Source organism: Sus scrofa, chromosome 13 (assembly GCF_054392235.1).
Source record: "Sus scrofa isolate SSC_HxYL_T2T_F1_AM1 chromosome 13, Sscrofa_HxYL_maternal_Yorkshire_Landrace_v2.0, whole genome shotgun sequence".
Lineage (NCBI taxonomy): Eukaryota > Metazoa > Chordata > Mammalia > Artiodactyla > Suidae > Sus > Sus scrofa.
The window spans coordinates 221,224,118-221,237,071 of NC_139395.1; the positions used below are offsets into that span (position 1 = coordinate 221,224,118).

At 52.9% G+C, this 12,954-nt stretch overlaps 1 protein-coding gene across 19 annotated transcripts in view; it reads left to right on the forward strand.

Annotated features, from left to right (window-relative positions):
* The window catches only part of SLC37A1 (solute carrier family 37 member 1), a 75,977-nt gene that overhangs the window by 20,987 nt on the left and 42,036 nt on the right, over nucleotides 1-12,954 (forward strand). For all 19 annotated transcript variants that reach the window (XR_014825226.1, XR_014825227.1, XR_014825225.1 and 16 more), the window contains 2 exons: nucleotides 218-447; nucleotides 5,497-5,578. Coding sequence is in view for 13 of the 19 variants with exons in the window: in XM_021071027.2 (XP_020926686.2) it covers nucleotides 392-447; nucleotides 5,497-5,578 (138 nt within the window). In the remaining 6 variants the exon portion in view is untranslated. The remainder of the gene's footprint in view (nucleotides 1-217; nucleotides 448-5,496; nucleotides 5,579-12,954) is intronic.

Sequence of the window (12,954 nt, forward strand, 5' to 3'; positions counted from 1 at the left end):
TTTCACACGTCATCAGAACATCATGTGAAATCCACGGCCGTGATCTTGACACACAGCTGCCCCGGAGGGCGGATGCCTGCCCCCTGCCCGGTGGGAGCACCTGGTGCATGAAAGTCCAGCTTTGCCCGGGGCTGGGGAGCAGCGGTTCGTTCTTCCCCGGGACCGTTGGCACTTTGGCCAGAACATCTGACCTTTCTCCATCTCATTCTCCTTGTAGAGAGCAGAGCCGCCGCGGGAAGCGAGAGGCGAGGCGAGACCCGCAGGAGAGCCCCCGGCTCTCCAGCCTGAGTTGGCTGCCTGCGGAACAAGAGAGCTGCAGAGAGCCGGGCTTAAGAACCTGTTTATGAAGCGTCTCCTTCCGTGACCGAGCTCCGCCATCAGTGCGACATAAATGGCCCGACTTCCCCCTGGCATTCGCTTCATCGTCTCGTTCTCCAGGGATCAGTGGTGAGTCCCTGGGCCTGATGCAGCCAGCGATCCCCACCCCCACCCCCAGTTCCCTTGCGATGCGCACATGGACAGCTGGCTTCCCCAAACGGGTGACTTGCTTAGCGGTGGGGGGACGCTGGCACCTGGCACACAGCCGTGTTGTCCGCCTTTGGTTCTGGCAGTGACAGCCTTTGGCCTCCGGGGCTTTCGGTGGTGGCTGCCCATGGGAGATGATCCTGGTCCCACAGAAAAAGGACCCCTGAGCCCCGGCAGGATCCTGAAGGGGTGTGGGTGTGCCAAGCCCGTGAGCTCTGAGCTCCGTGAGTGGGCTCACAGGGCCAGGACTTTCAGACAAGAGAAATCCGAACAAGTGAAAGGCAGGCCGGCGCACGGCCGCGTTGCCCAGCACCTCGCGTGCCTGAGCATCCTGCCCACGGGCCCCAGGGGCCCCGCAGGCCTGGAGAAGGTGCAGGTAAGGGCGGAGTCAGAGCTGGGCCCCGCCTCGGAGCCAGGCCTTCCAGTGCTTTCCCCGCCCAAGCCGACCTCTGCTGGGAAGGCGGGTTGCCTCCTCTACCCTCTTAGGTTATGGGCTTGGGGGCATGCGAATTAAACTGGGAAAGACAGATTCGCAAGAGAAAAGACATTTAACAAGGACTACCTGATCCCGTTTGTGTGAGAGTTCACGTGCAAACGAGGCCCCCAGGGGCCTTAGAATTGGGGCTTAAGTACCCTCTTAAGGAGAAGAGCACTTTGGGGGAAACAGGCGACTTTGCGAAAATAAAGGCCCTTAGGAGAAGAGCTGGGAGAGGAGAGTGTGCAGGTGCTGTGGGCGCCCCCCACCCCCGTCTCCAGGCCAGAGACTCGGTCTGGCTGCCCCCCGGGGAGTGTTTGTGACAGCTGAGTTCTCCCCAGGGCTCTGCTTTGGGGCAGGTGAGAGATTTCAGGGACCCAAAGGCCTTCTGCTCGAGACAACGTTCATGGCACAGCAGGGTGTTCTGGACCCTTCCTCTCTGTCTCGCCAGTGCGCTGGGGGCCTCCACACCTCGTTCGGCTTCTCAGGCTGATGCGGGAGCACTCAGAGGGTGGCAGGTGTGACTTCAGCCACCTGGTTCGTTCCAGAGCAGTTTTTATCCCTACCTTGTTTTGTAGCTTTATTTTGATACAGTTTTCAAACTCATAGAAAAAAGGGTAAGAGTGTTACAGAGAGCTTCCGTAATCACAAATGCTTGCTTTTTTCTTTTTTTCTTTTTCTTTTTGGTTGCGCTCCTGGCATGTGGAAGTTCCCAGGCCAGAAATGCAACCCTCCCTAGTAGTGACAATGCAGAATTCTTAACCACGGGGCCACCAGGGAACGCCAACAAAGTCTTTGTTTGTTTGTTTGTTTGTTTTTGTTGTTAGGGCTGAGACCTTTGGAGCTAGAGCAGTGCTTCTCAAACTTTAGTGTGCCCGTGCGTCACCCCAGACTCTCCAGAAATGCAGATTCTGATGTAGTAGGACTGGGCCGGGGCCTGAGCACCTGCTTTTCCCACGTGATGCAGTGCCGTGGGCCCACAGACCACACATAGGAAATGGCGTGTCTGTCTTCATTTCTGTTCCATCTCCGCCTCAGACTTGTTCTTTGACTTTGGAAAGTTATTTAACCTCTCTGGAGCGCAGCTTCCTAGCTGTAGAAGAAGAGAATTGGCTTTAACACTCCTGCGAAGGGCATTTTGAATGTTTTTCTGCCCAGCGTGCATTGATCCTTCGTGACAGCACGTGGCTCTGTGGGGGACCAACTTCCCTCCTTTGTGTGCAGTCGTGACAGGCAGGTGAGCCTCAGGATTTCCTGTCCCATTAGGGCAGCTGATGGGGGCCCCTGAGCTCTGTCCTCTTGACCTTCCGCCATAGCCCTTGTCCAGCAGGAGGCAGGAGACGAGGTGGGCTCCAGGGCTCTCCTGGGACCCTGAATCTAGAGTAGAGGGCAGAGGAAATGGTGAAACACATCCGGCCCCGCTGTGGGGCCCGGGCCCAACTGGTAGACAAATTCTTTTTTTGTTTTTTCTTTTTTTTTTTTTTTTTTTTTTTTTTTTGTCCTTTTAGGGCCGCACCTGTGGCATATGAAGGTTCCCAGGCTAGGGGTCAAATCGGAGCTATAGCTGCCAGTCTGCACCACAGCCACAGCAATGCCAGATCCGAGCTGAATCTTCAGCCTACACCACAGCTCACGGCAATGCTGGATCCTTAACCCACTGAGTGAGTCCGGGGATCGAACCCGCATCCTCATGGATGCTAGTCAGATTCGTTTCCTCTGCGCCACGAGGGGAACTCCCTGGCAGACAGATTCTTAACATTCATCCCCATTTTCTTCTCCCGTCACCTTCTCTCATGTGTGTGGGTGTGGGTACACACCCACACCCACACACACACACACACACACACACACACAAATACACACACACATTTTTTCCTGAACCATTTGAGAGCAAGTTTCAGACATCATTCCTTTTTATTTCTAAATTCTTGAGTGTACATTCCCTGCGAACAAGCCATTCTCGTAAAACTGCACACAAGGATCAAAATCAGGAAGCTGGAGCTCCCGTCATGGCACAGCAGAAATGAATCCGACTAGGAACCATGAGGTTGCGGGTTCAATCCCTGGCCTTGCTCAGTGGGTTAAGGATCCAGCATTGCCGTGAGCCATGGTGTAGGTCTGAGGCAGCTCAGATGTGCTGTTGCTGTGGCTGTAGTGTAGGCGGGCAACTGTAGCTCCGATTAGGCCCCTAGCCTGGGAACCTCCGTAAGCTGCAGGTGCAGCCCTAAAAAGCAAAAAGACAAAACAAACAAACAAAACAACCAGGAAGCTTAACATGGACGTAATGCTACTACCTAATCCACAGCGCAGAGTCAAAATTCTATTAAACGTCCAGTAGTGACTTTTATAGATTTATCCCCCCGGCCCAGGATCTAGTCCAGGGTCCCATGTCGCATTTCGTTGTCCTGTGGCTTTAGTCTCTTTTATCTTGGATCTGTCTCTTGGCTTCCTTCATCTTTTATAAGCTTTTTCTCTTTTTCTGCAGATTATGCATGTTTGTCAGGAGTAGCGCCGAGGAGGGCGGGAGCTTCTTGCTGATGATGAAGGAGGTTCAGAGGTTGTCGGGGGAGGAGCGGAAGGAGTCGTGTGATGTTGGGTTGGGATTAAAGATGTCGAGACCTGGAGAGGAGATACGGGGAGAGATATGCGTAGCTGTGTGTGTGTGTGTGTCTGTGTGTAGGTATGCATGTGAATGTGGTGGGTGTGTACGGAGATGTGTGTTGTGTGTGTGTGTGTTCTGTTTGTAGGTGTTGTGCGTGTGCATAGAATGTCCTCTTTCTACCGCTGAGAGTCCCAGAAGCAGCTGCACCCCAGCAGCGGTGAGCCCACCTGGTGCCAGCGCTCGGTCCTACGCGCCATTCATTTCCCACTAAAGGAGCCAGGCCGGCAGCATCCTTGGATGGGGGTGGGAAGGGAGATGAGCCTGGGATATCTTGTGCCAAAAAGTAAGGACGTGCTTGAAAACAACCGGCCGCATCCGGGATGAGATTTTAAGTAAATGATACTATTAGTGGTTTGGAGCCCATTGAATAAAGTAAGAATCTGGCAAGTCCGCGATGCTGTAACTAAATGATGCATCAATGGCAGGAAGTGGCGGCTTTCCTTTACTCATCTGCAAGCGTCTCTGAGCCTCTGGCACGTCGTGCGGTGTTGCCTTCGCTAAGCACACGTCCTCCACAGGGTGCAGGTGTGAGTCCCACGGGACCACCAACCCTTTTTTCCCACCTGAAATAGGACCCTACTGTGTTTGTCTGTCTGTTTGTTTGTTTTGATCTGGAAATATTTATTTGACACCTACCTCTTCTGGTGGTCAGAGAGGCAGACAGCCCTGGTCCAGAGAAATAAATCGCAACGCTGAAAACGTGGGCGGGAGGCAGGAGGGAGGGTCCGCGTCTCCAGGGGGGCCCCATCCCCCATCCCCTGGCCTCCCCCTTGGGTGCCTGTGGGTTGAAGCACCCAAGGGCAATTCGAAAGTCAGTGGTCTTTCCAGAGCAGGATGGGTCTTCAGGGTTAGGGGCTGGGCCCCCGGCGCAGAGGGCCGCCTTCCTGGCAGGAGCCTCTTGCCAAACACTTTTCCTCCTGACCTGGTTTCTTCCCGAAGGACTGTTTTTTCTGTCGAGTGGTTCGAGCGTTCAGAATGGAATGAGCGTCCATCCTCCTGCTAAAGCGTCGTCTTTTCTGTAGGCTCCCGTGCATCTCAGCACTTGCTCTTGAGCTGCTTTTCTCCAAAACCAGGAGGAGCAGCAGGGCTCCGGGCCAGTGTGTTTGTGTCACTGGCCTCATTCATAGCTTGTGGGCATCCCTGAGTTGTTCTCGTTGAGGTCGGTGAAGTGTTTCTATTTCTCCCTGGCTTGTGTCCTTCCAGGGGCATAGAAGCTAAAAAGTAAAAAATAAGTATGATCTTATAGGCCCAGGAGAGCAGGCTGATGAGTCGCGTGCAGTTAATTTTGTTACAAACTAAACAACCATTCCTTCTGTCTGCTTCCTAAACACCCCTGTGTACCTGTGTCCCACATTCCTCTTGGATTAGTGTTTTTCACGAATGTTTAAATCGTTTCCATTTGGACGAAGTAAAAAAGTAGCATGTTTTTTGAATATCACAGCAGAGCGGTATTATAAATAGAACTGACCATGGATACAGCAGTGAATGAATAACATACAGCCTGAGGAAGTTCAAGAATACTGTTATAACCTTGTTGTTTTGTTTTGTTTTTTGCCTTTTCTAGGGCCGCTCCTATGGCATATGGAGGTTCCCAGGCTAGGGGTCTAATCAGAGCTGTAGCCACCAGCCTACACCACAGCCACTGCAACTCGGGATCCGAGCGCATCTGTGACCGACACCACAGCTCACAGCAGCGCCGGTTCCTTAACCCACTGAGCAAGGCCAGGGATCGAACCTGCAAACTCATGGTTCCACGACAGGAACTCCCCCAGTTATAACGTACCCTTAATAAATCTTATTTTATGTCATCACCTGCCGCTGTTTTGTGTTCCAGGTACCGAGCCTTCGTTTTTATTTTGACATTTTTGCTGTATGCAAGTTTTCACTTATCTCGAAAGCCTATCAGCATCGTTAAGGTAAGAAATCCTTACAAACCCTCGATCGCATTTCTTGCCTAAACTCTCCGTAAGGAACTAGTTACCTTAAGAGCCAATTCGGGGGTGGGGGGTGGATAATAAGATAAGTGGAAAAAATGGATTGTTGAGGAGCAAGTTATTTCGCTCCGTGTTTTTAGTTTCTCTTTTCTGAACTTAAACATCTTAAAAATGTTTTTAGGATTTATAGTTTCAGAGCTGGCCTGCTTTCGGTTATATTGGTTGACAGTTGCGGAATTCTGAAGCTTGATGAAGTGTTTATTCTGTCTTGTGTGAACGTCCCCCCTAAATATATCCAGTCTAAAATCGTTCCCCAAATTGCTTCTCCAGCCATGAGAGTCATTCGATTGTACCCTAAGCCGGGCAGTGGCAGGGGCGTGGGGGGTCTCCGTTATTAGAACACTGAGTTTCTGGGTGCCTGGTGGGTGAGCAGGAAATTGTCCAGCAGGCCTTTAACTCGACTCTGAGAAAAGACGATTGCAGCAGATAGTCCTACATAATAGCCGGTATAACCTGGGATAAAACAAGAGAGTTTTCTTACCCTCATTGGCTCTCGACAGGCTCGAGTGGCTTTTGACTCTGTATTGTAGGCAATCGCCCAGGGCCCAGAGTGGTCCTGCTAAAGCTTGGCTGCCCCTCCCCCGCGATCTCCTCGCTGGCGGGGATGCAGGTCCAGGACCCTGGTCGTCCTGCTTCCTCTGCTCGCCCCGGCAGGGGGCCGCGTGCTGGACAGCTGCCCTCCCAGCCTTGGGGCCAACGGCAGAGGCAGCACGGTGGCTGTTGCCTCTGTGGGCAGTTCTGTAGCCCCCGGTCTCCATCCACTCCCCGTGGACACGAAACATCAGCCATTTCCTCCAAGGATGCTGCATTCCTCCTTGACCCCTAGGACACAGGAATATCCCCTGCCCTTCAAGGCGCTTCCAAAAACCGCACGTTTTTGATGCACCAGGTTTTAGTAACTAGAGAAATATAAATGTGCTTCTCGAAAGAGAGGAAAGAGGAGGGCAAGAGGGGGGGCCTTCACTCTTCCACCAGTGTCCCTAAGTCAGTGCCGAGGACCGAGCAGCCCCTGAAAATGTAGCAGCACTGCTTCCTGTCTTCTGTTGAGAAAATAAACACGTTGCCGAGGTGGGCGGGGCTGTGGAAGGGGCCTCGGGGAGGACCGTGGCATCGAGGCAGCCACAGTGGTCGGGGGGGCCTTCCCGAGGTTCAGGACTGATCCTGAAAGGCTGGGTTTGGACCCTGCGGCCAGGCCCTGGGTGCTGGGCGAGGGCCTGTACTGGAACCGTGGCAGCGCGCTGAGGCGGGCTGGCCCCTGGAGAGCTCCCTTCTCATGGTCACCAGAGTCCCCACTAGCCAGGAAGGGGTGTGGCATCCTTCCAGGCCAGTCGCCCTCTTCCCTGCTGGGACAGGGGGCTGACTGATGAGGGGGTCTCGTGGCCGGTTCCTAGTTTTCGTCTGTGGCCGCATCTCCTCTTGCTGAGCCCGCAGCCTGACGAGGCATGCTCGTGTCTAATTTAACATCATCACACTGTCCCCTGAGTGTCCTTAGGAGGAAGCTGAGCCTCGAGAGCCCAGGCCTCTGCGAGGCCAGGGCCGCCTCAGGGGGCCTCTCCTCGGGCCGGGCTGGCTCCGGGGTCCTGGCTCGAACCGCCCGACACACGGTCTCCCGGACAAGTTTAAGCACCTGAGAGTATCCACAGCATCACGCCCAGGTCGTCGTCAACACGTGGACTGTCTGACTTAGATGTGCCAGGTGGCCTGGCCTCATGCCCAACCCGTGGGCTTCTTCTGTGCCTTCGGAGATGAAGGATCTGGCGCCCCACGTGATAACTGACCTATTACGCTATCCGAGGCTTTCGTGCTTTATAGCTCATCTTATTTATGAAACTAGAAGTAGCAAGGATCCAGTCGGCCCAAGGAACATTTGGAATGATCTAGAGCCTCTATTTACTGGCACACCATGAGCAGATCAAAATTAAAATATCTTTGCTGGAGTTCCCTTCATGGCTCAGTGGTTAACGAATCCGACTAGGAACCATGAGGTTGCGGGTTCAGTCCCGGGCCTTGCTCAGTGGGTTAAGGATCCGGCGTGGCCATGAGCTGTGGTGTAGGTTGCAGATGTGGCTCGGATCCCGCGTTGCTGTGGCTCTGGTGTAGGCTGGTGGCTGCAGCTCCAATTCGACCCCTAGCCTGGGAATCTCCATATGCCGCAGGTGCGGCCCTAAAAAGGACAAAAGGACAAAAAATAAATTAATTAATTAATAAATTTGCTTACCCAGAATGGACCACCGGGAGCTGTGAATTATGCAATGTTCACGTTCTTCAGTGTCATTAAAACATGACCTGTTCTGTCAGCAGGAGACTGTGTCGACTTACCTTTAGTCGCTGCTGATACCTAATTTTTCTCTGATTTTAGTCTGGCAGGAAGGAAAAACAAGTGATAACGATGAAAACAGGGCCAGAGGAGGTGGGGTTCCGAGAGCAGCACGATGCCCCAGTCCCTCCTCCTCACTGGAGGCGGGCAGGCAGTGGGCTCAGCCGGGGCTGCAGGGATGCAAGTTGCCCGAGGAGAAGGGTGACACTGGCCACTCTGAATGTGAGGGCTCGGGCCCCTGCTCGCGTGGCCGTGGGAGTGGAGACCTGGGAGATCCCGAGGGGCGGACAGAAAGCAAAGCTGAGAGGCCGGGAGTGCCCACCACGGCCCTGGGCGGACATGTGCTGCCTAGAAAGTTCTACTGTCTCCTGTGTTGGTACTTAAATAGGATGCAGCTCCAGTGAACATCCTAGCAGTGTTTTTTTAATCAAATAAAATAATGTTAGCGTTTATCTGAAAGACCGTCTAAGAATTAGTTACCAAGGAACATGTGAAAAAGGTAACATTTCTAAAGCCGCTATCATCAGATTATGATGATACTGCATGAGCATAGGCAGGTCAGTAGAATAGCGTATGAGATGCCATGCAGACATCCAGTAGAACGGCTGACAGGTGACGTGCGAAATATAGTCCAGTGACTACACGGTGTTGACACAACTGGTGGTACATCTAGAGGACATAAAGTTGAACCCCTGTCTTATAAAAAACGGATAAATTAAAGATTTTAATGTCAAAAATAAAGAGTAAAAAGGCAAGACCAGGAGTTCCCCGGTGGCCTAGTTGGTTAAGGAGCCAGCTTGTTACTGCTGTGGCTCGAGTCCCTGCTGTGGCTTCGGTTCCATCCCAGGCCCAAGAACGTCCCCATGCTGTGGGCGTGGCCAGAAAAAGCCACGAAGGAAATTGTGTGAAGCTGGGAAACCCAAAGGAACATTGGATGGAAGGCAGTTCACAGACAAGGGGTCTGAATTTCCCAGAGCTGCATGAACTGTGGTGCAAGCTTGCTGGTGTTTACAGGTGCAGATTAAAGTAATAATGCCTCACTTTAGACCCACAAACTGGCGCAGCATCTAAGAAAATGGCAACCCTGTTGCTGGCAGCGATGGAGAGAACTTTCGGGTGTTGGTGATGGAGTGTGACGTGTTCCAGGAGTTCTTACTGTGGCTCAGTGGAGAGGAATCTGTCTAGTATCCATGAGGATGCAGGTTCAATCCCTGGCGTCGCGCAGTGGGCAAGGATCTGGCGTTGCCTTGAGCTGTGGTGTAGGTTGCAGACATGGCTCGGATCTGGTGTTGCTGTGACTACAGTGTAGGCTGGCAGCTGTAGCTCTGATTCGAGTTTCGACCCCTAGCCAGAGAACTTCCATATGTCGCAGGTGCAGCCCTAAACAGACAAAAAAAAACAAAAAAAGTGTTCCAGCCTTTAGCAAAGTGTCTGGGTAACACCTGTTGAAATTAAAAATGCTTGTCCCTCAGTCCTGCTTCTGGGAATCTTGTCCATAAAAATGAAAGCACCAGCACTTAGGGGGCTTTGCAGATGCATCTTAATTGTAGCATTGTTTGCAATTAGAAAAAAAGAAAAAAGAAAAGGAAAAAAAGCTGGCTATTTTGTCAACTTAATCAGCAAGTGAAAGTTTGAATAAATTATGGCACATTCATATACTGATATGTGCAACTACTTCAAAAAATTAATTAGAGCCAAACCAATTGACTCAGAAAGATCCCCAGGAGGTATTTTGAGTGAGAAGCGTCAAGATCAGTGTGTGCATAAGTCCATGTAAAATGAGTTCATCTTTAAAAATGGATGGGGGTGTTCCCATTGTGGCTCAGCAGGTTAAGAACCTGACGTAGTATCCATGAGGATGCACGTTAGATCCCTGACCTTGCTCAGTAGGTTAAGGATCCGGCATTGCCACAAGCTGCAATGTACATCTCAGACGTGGCTCGGATCCTGCATGGCGGTGGCTGTGGCGTAGGCCTTCAGCTGCAGCTCTGATTCGACCCCTAGTCTGGCAACTTCCGTATGCCACAGGTGCAGCCCTAAAAAGAAAATAAAAAAAGAAACAGATGGTGACCGAGCTTCCCTATGTATTCTTCCCTGTGTATTTCCATACGCCTCTCTGAGTGGGTGTGTGTTTGCTTATGCGGGTGTGTGTTTGGTCCATTGTTGTGTGGCTCCTGTGACTCAGATGAACTGACTGCCTCCCGGTGCTGTGTAAATGGGCACAGCTTGTCCAGTCTTCCTGCTTTGAGCACTCGGTCCACTTGCATTGCTGTAACCAAATCATACAGACTGGGTGCTTGTGACCAAGTCATACAGACTGGGTGCTCGTAACCAAGTCATACAGACTGGGTGCTCGTAACCAAGTCATGCAGACTGGGTGCTCGTAACCAAGTCATACAGAGACTGGGTGCTCATAACCAAGTCATACAGACTGGGTGCCTGAAAACCACAGACACTGCCCACAGTCCTGAAGCCTGGACATCCCAGGTCATAGTGCCACATGATCAGTTTCTGGCAATGCCCTCTTCCAGCTTACAGACGGCCTCCTCCTTGTGTAGGGTAGATGGTGGAAGGCTGAGGCGTTCTCTGGGGTCCTTTTAAAAGGGCACCGATCCCATCCATGAGGCCCTCATGACCTAATCACCGCCTCCAGGCCCCACTACCGAATAGCATCACCTTAGGGGTTAGGTTGCAACGCATGAATTTGGTGGGAACACCAACATTCAGACCAGAGCCGGCCCCAAATCTTGCCTTTCTCTTCTAAGACTCCTTTTGGTTAATGCTTTGGAGAGTTCTTTTAACCCAGAGCTTTCGTAAAGGAGTGTGAAGACTATTAGAATAAACGCACCCACACAACCTAGTGGCCGGCGATGGCTTCCTGTCCACGTCGAGGAAGTGCACACAGGCACACACGCGCCTACAGCGAACTCCGTGTGTCGTCCAGAGGACACAGTTGAGGAGCCTGGAGGTTGCGCTCTGCCCTGTCCTGCCCCCTCATTGTCACCGCTCAGCATCGCCCTGGACCCTTCCCGATTCCCACTCGGTTATCTCCTCCGTTCCGGAGAAGAGCAGCCTGGCTGCAGCCCTGGCCCAAGAACCCAGGAGGTGCCCCACCCTTGTTTTTGGAAGGAATGAGCGAATAGAGTTTGTCAGTGTGCAGTGGCTCCAGTTCAGAGTCTTCATTAAAGGTTCATTTCTATTGAAAAAAAAAATCATGCCTACATGGGGAGCATACAGAGGGTACGTCTGCTGGAGCCCCTGGCCCAGCCCCTGCAGCGTCCTCTCTTTAGCGGTTCTCCCTAGGGGGCGGGGCCCGAGTGGGGCGGGGCGAGGGCGGGGCCCGGGCGGGATGGGGGCGGGGTCTGTGGCTGACCGAGGGTGAACACACTGCATCCCGCCGCCCCTGCCCCGCTGCCAGGCTCCAGGGGCTGTCGTGGCGGTTTTCTGCCTTCTTCCATCCCCTTGACGCCTGTCTTCCCGCGCCCCCCAGCCCCCGCCTTTGCGTTTGGCCGTGTACTTCGTTGCTGCCCTTCCTTTGTGTATCACAAAGACATTCTTAAACAGTTGTGAGCACTGCGTCCCTGGAGTGTTCCGTTGGGCTCTTCCTCCCCCGGCGTTTCCTAGCCGGATTCCTGCTGCCAGGCAGGCTGTTGATTGATGGGCTTTTAGTAACGGCCTGGTGTAACTTGATTATTTGCTGCAGTATGGGTGGAAAGGAACTGTGTAAAAAGATTTGCAGAGGAGACGTGGTTTATGAAAGCAAAGGACTAGTTCCCCTCCCCATGATGTTAGAACATTGTAATCAGGTCACCTGGTGAGGTTTTTTTAGATTAATTGAACTAAATTAATTTCCCTGCAAACACCAGGTTTGGGGACTAAAACGCACTGAAATATTAAAATGTAGGAGTATTATTAAAAACTAACATGTAGTTATTTAAATACTCTCAGGACTCTTTGAGCTCAGGTTATATTGAATCTTCTGTTGCTTTTGCTGCAGCCGTTGGAGGGGGGCGTTTGCATTTCATGCAAGAGGAGGGCTGGGGAGAGAAGGCGCTGAAGGGGATCAGGAGCCAACCGGAGGCTCCCAGGTGGCCCTACACACTCAGCTGCTTAAGACCCAGAGGGGCGTTCTGCATACACACGCACACACGCACAGCTGTCTTTACAGCAGTGCCGGGCCGGGCTCTGCTGCCTTCAGGATGGACGCCCTTGGCCGAGGTTGGAAGCCAGCCTGGCAAACCTAGGCTTCCCGCTCAGAGCCCATGTCCCCGACTAGCACCTCTCGTCACAGCCCAGAACAAAACAGAACCTCTTCTGCTTCTGTGTGAAACAGGAAGGGCTGCTTTCCAGTCCTTTCTGCCACACGGATGGCGAACAGGACGTGGACGTGCCCGTCGGAGCGGCGTCTGCATTGGTCCTCTTCCCCAGCTTCCGTGTCAGGACCCCAGCCTGAGGGTCCCCCTCAGCCTGCAAGGGTGTCTCCGTCCCACCTGTGGCTTTCTTAGTGACAGGTGAATAGACAGCGAGGGTGGGGCCTCCCCGAGAAGCTGCGGGGAAGGTGGGGGGAAACACCTGACTTCCGAAGGCAAAGAGGAGAATTTATAAAACCAGGTGGGCGGGAAATGCTGGAAACGCCAGTTGTGTGCAGAGGAAGCCACCCCCCCCCCAGGTCCCCATTGCAGTCACATCCTCAGTGTCCCACCTTCAACCCAGGTGAGTCCGCCGAGCACAGGCCCGGCCAGGAAGGGGCTCCTAGGAACCCACCACCGTGCCATGAGCTCCGCTGAGGAAAAAGCTATTTGTAAAGTGTGGCTCTCAGTTTGCACAGGGGAGCTTTGGCTAGTTTTAGGGCAGTGTTTCAATTGTAGCAGAACCGCGCGGTGATGGCAACCAAGCCACGTGGCCTGAGTGGCTGGATCCCCTGTGCCCTGCCAGGTCTCAGGGGTGTGTGTCTGCAGTGTTGGGTGGCATCCAGCCCAGG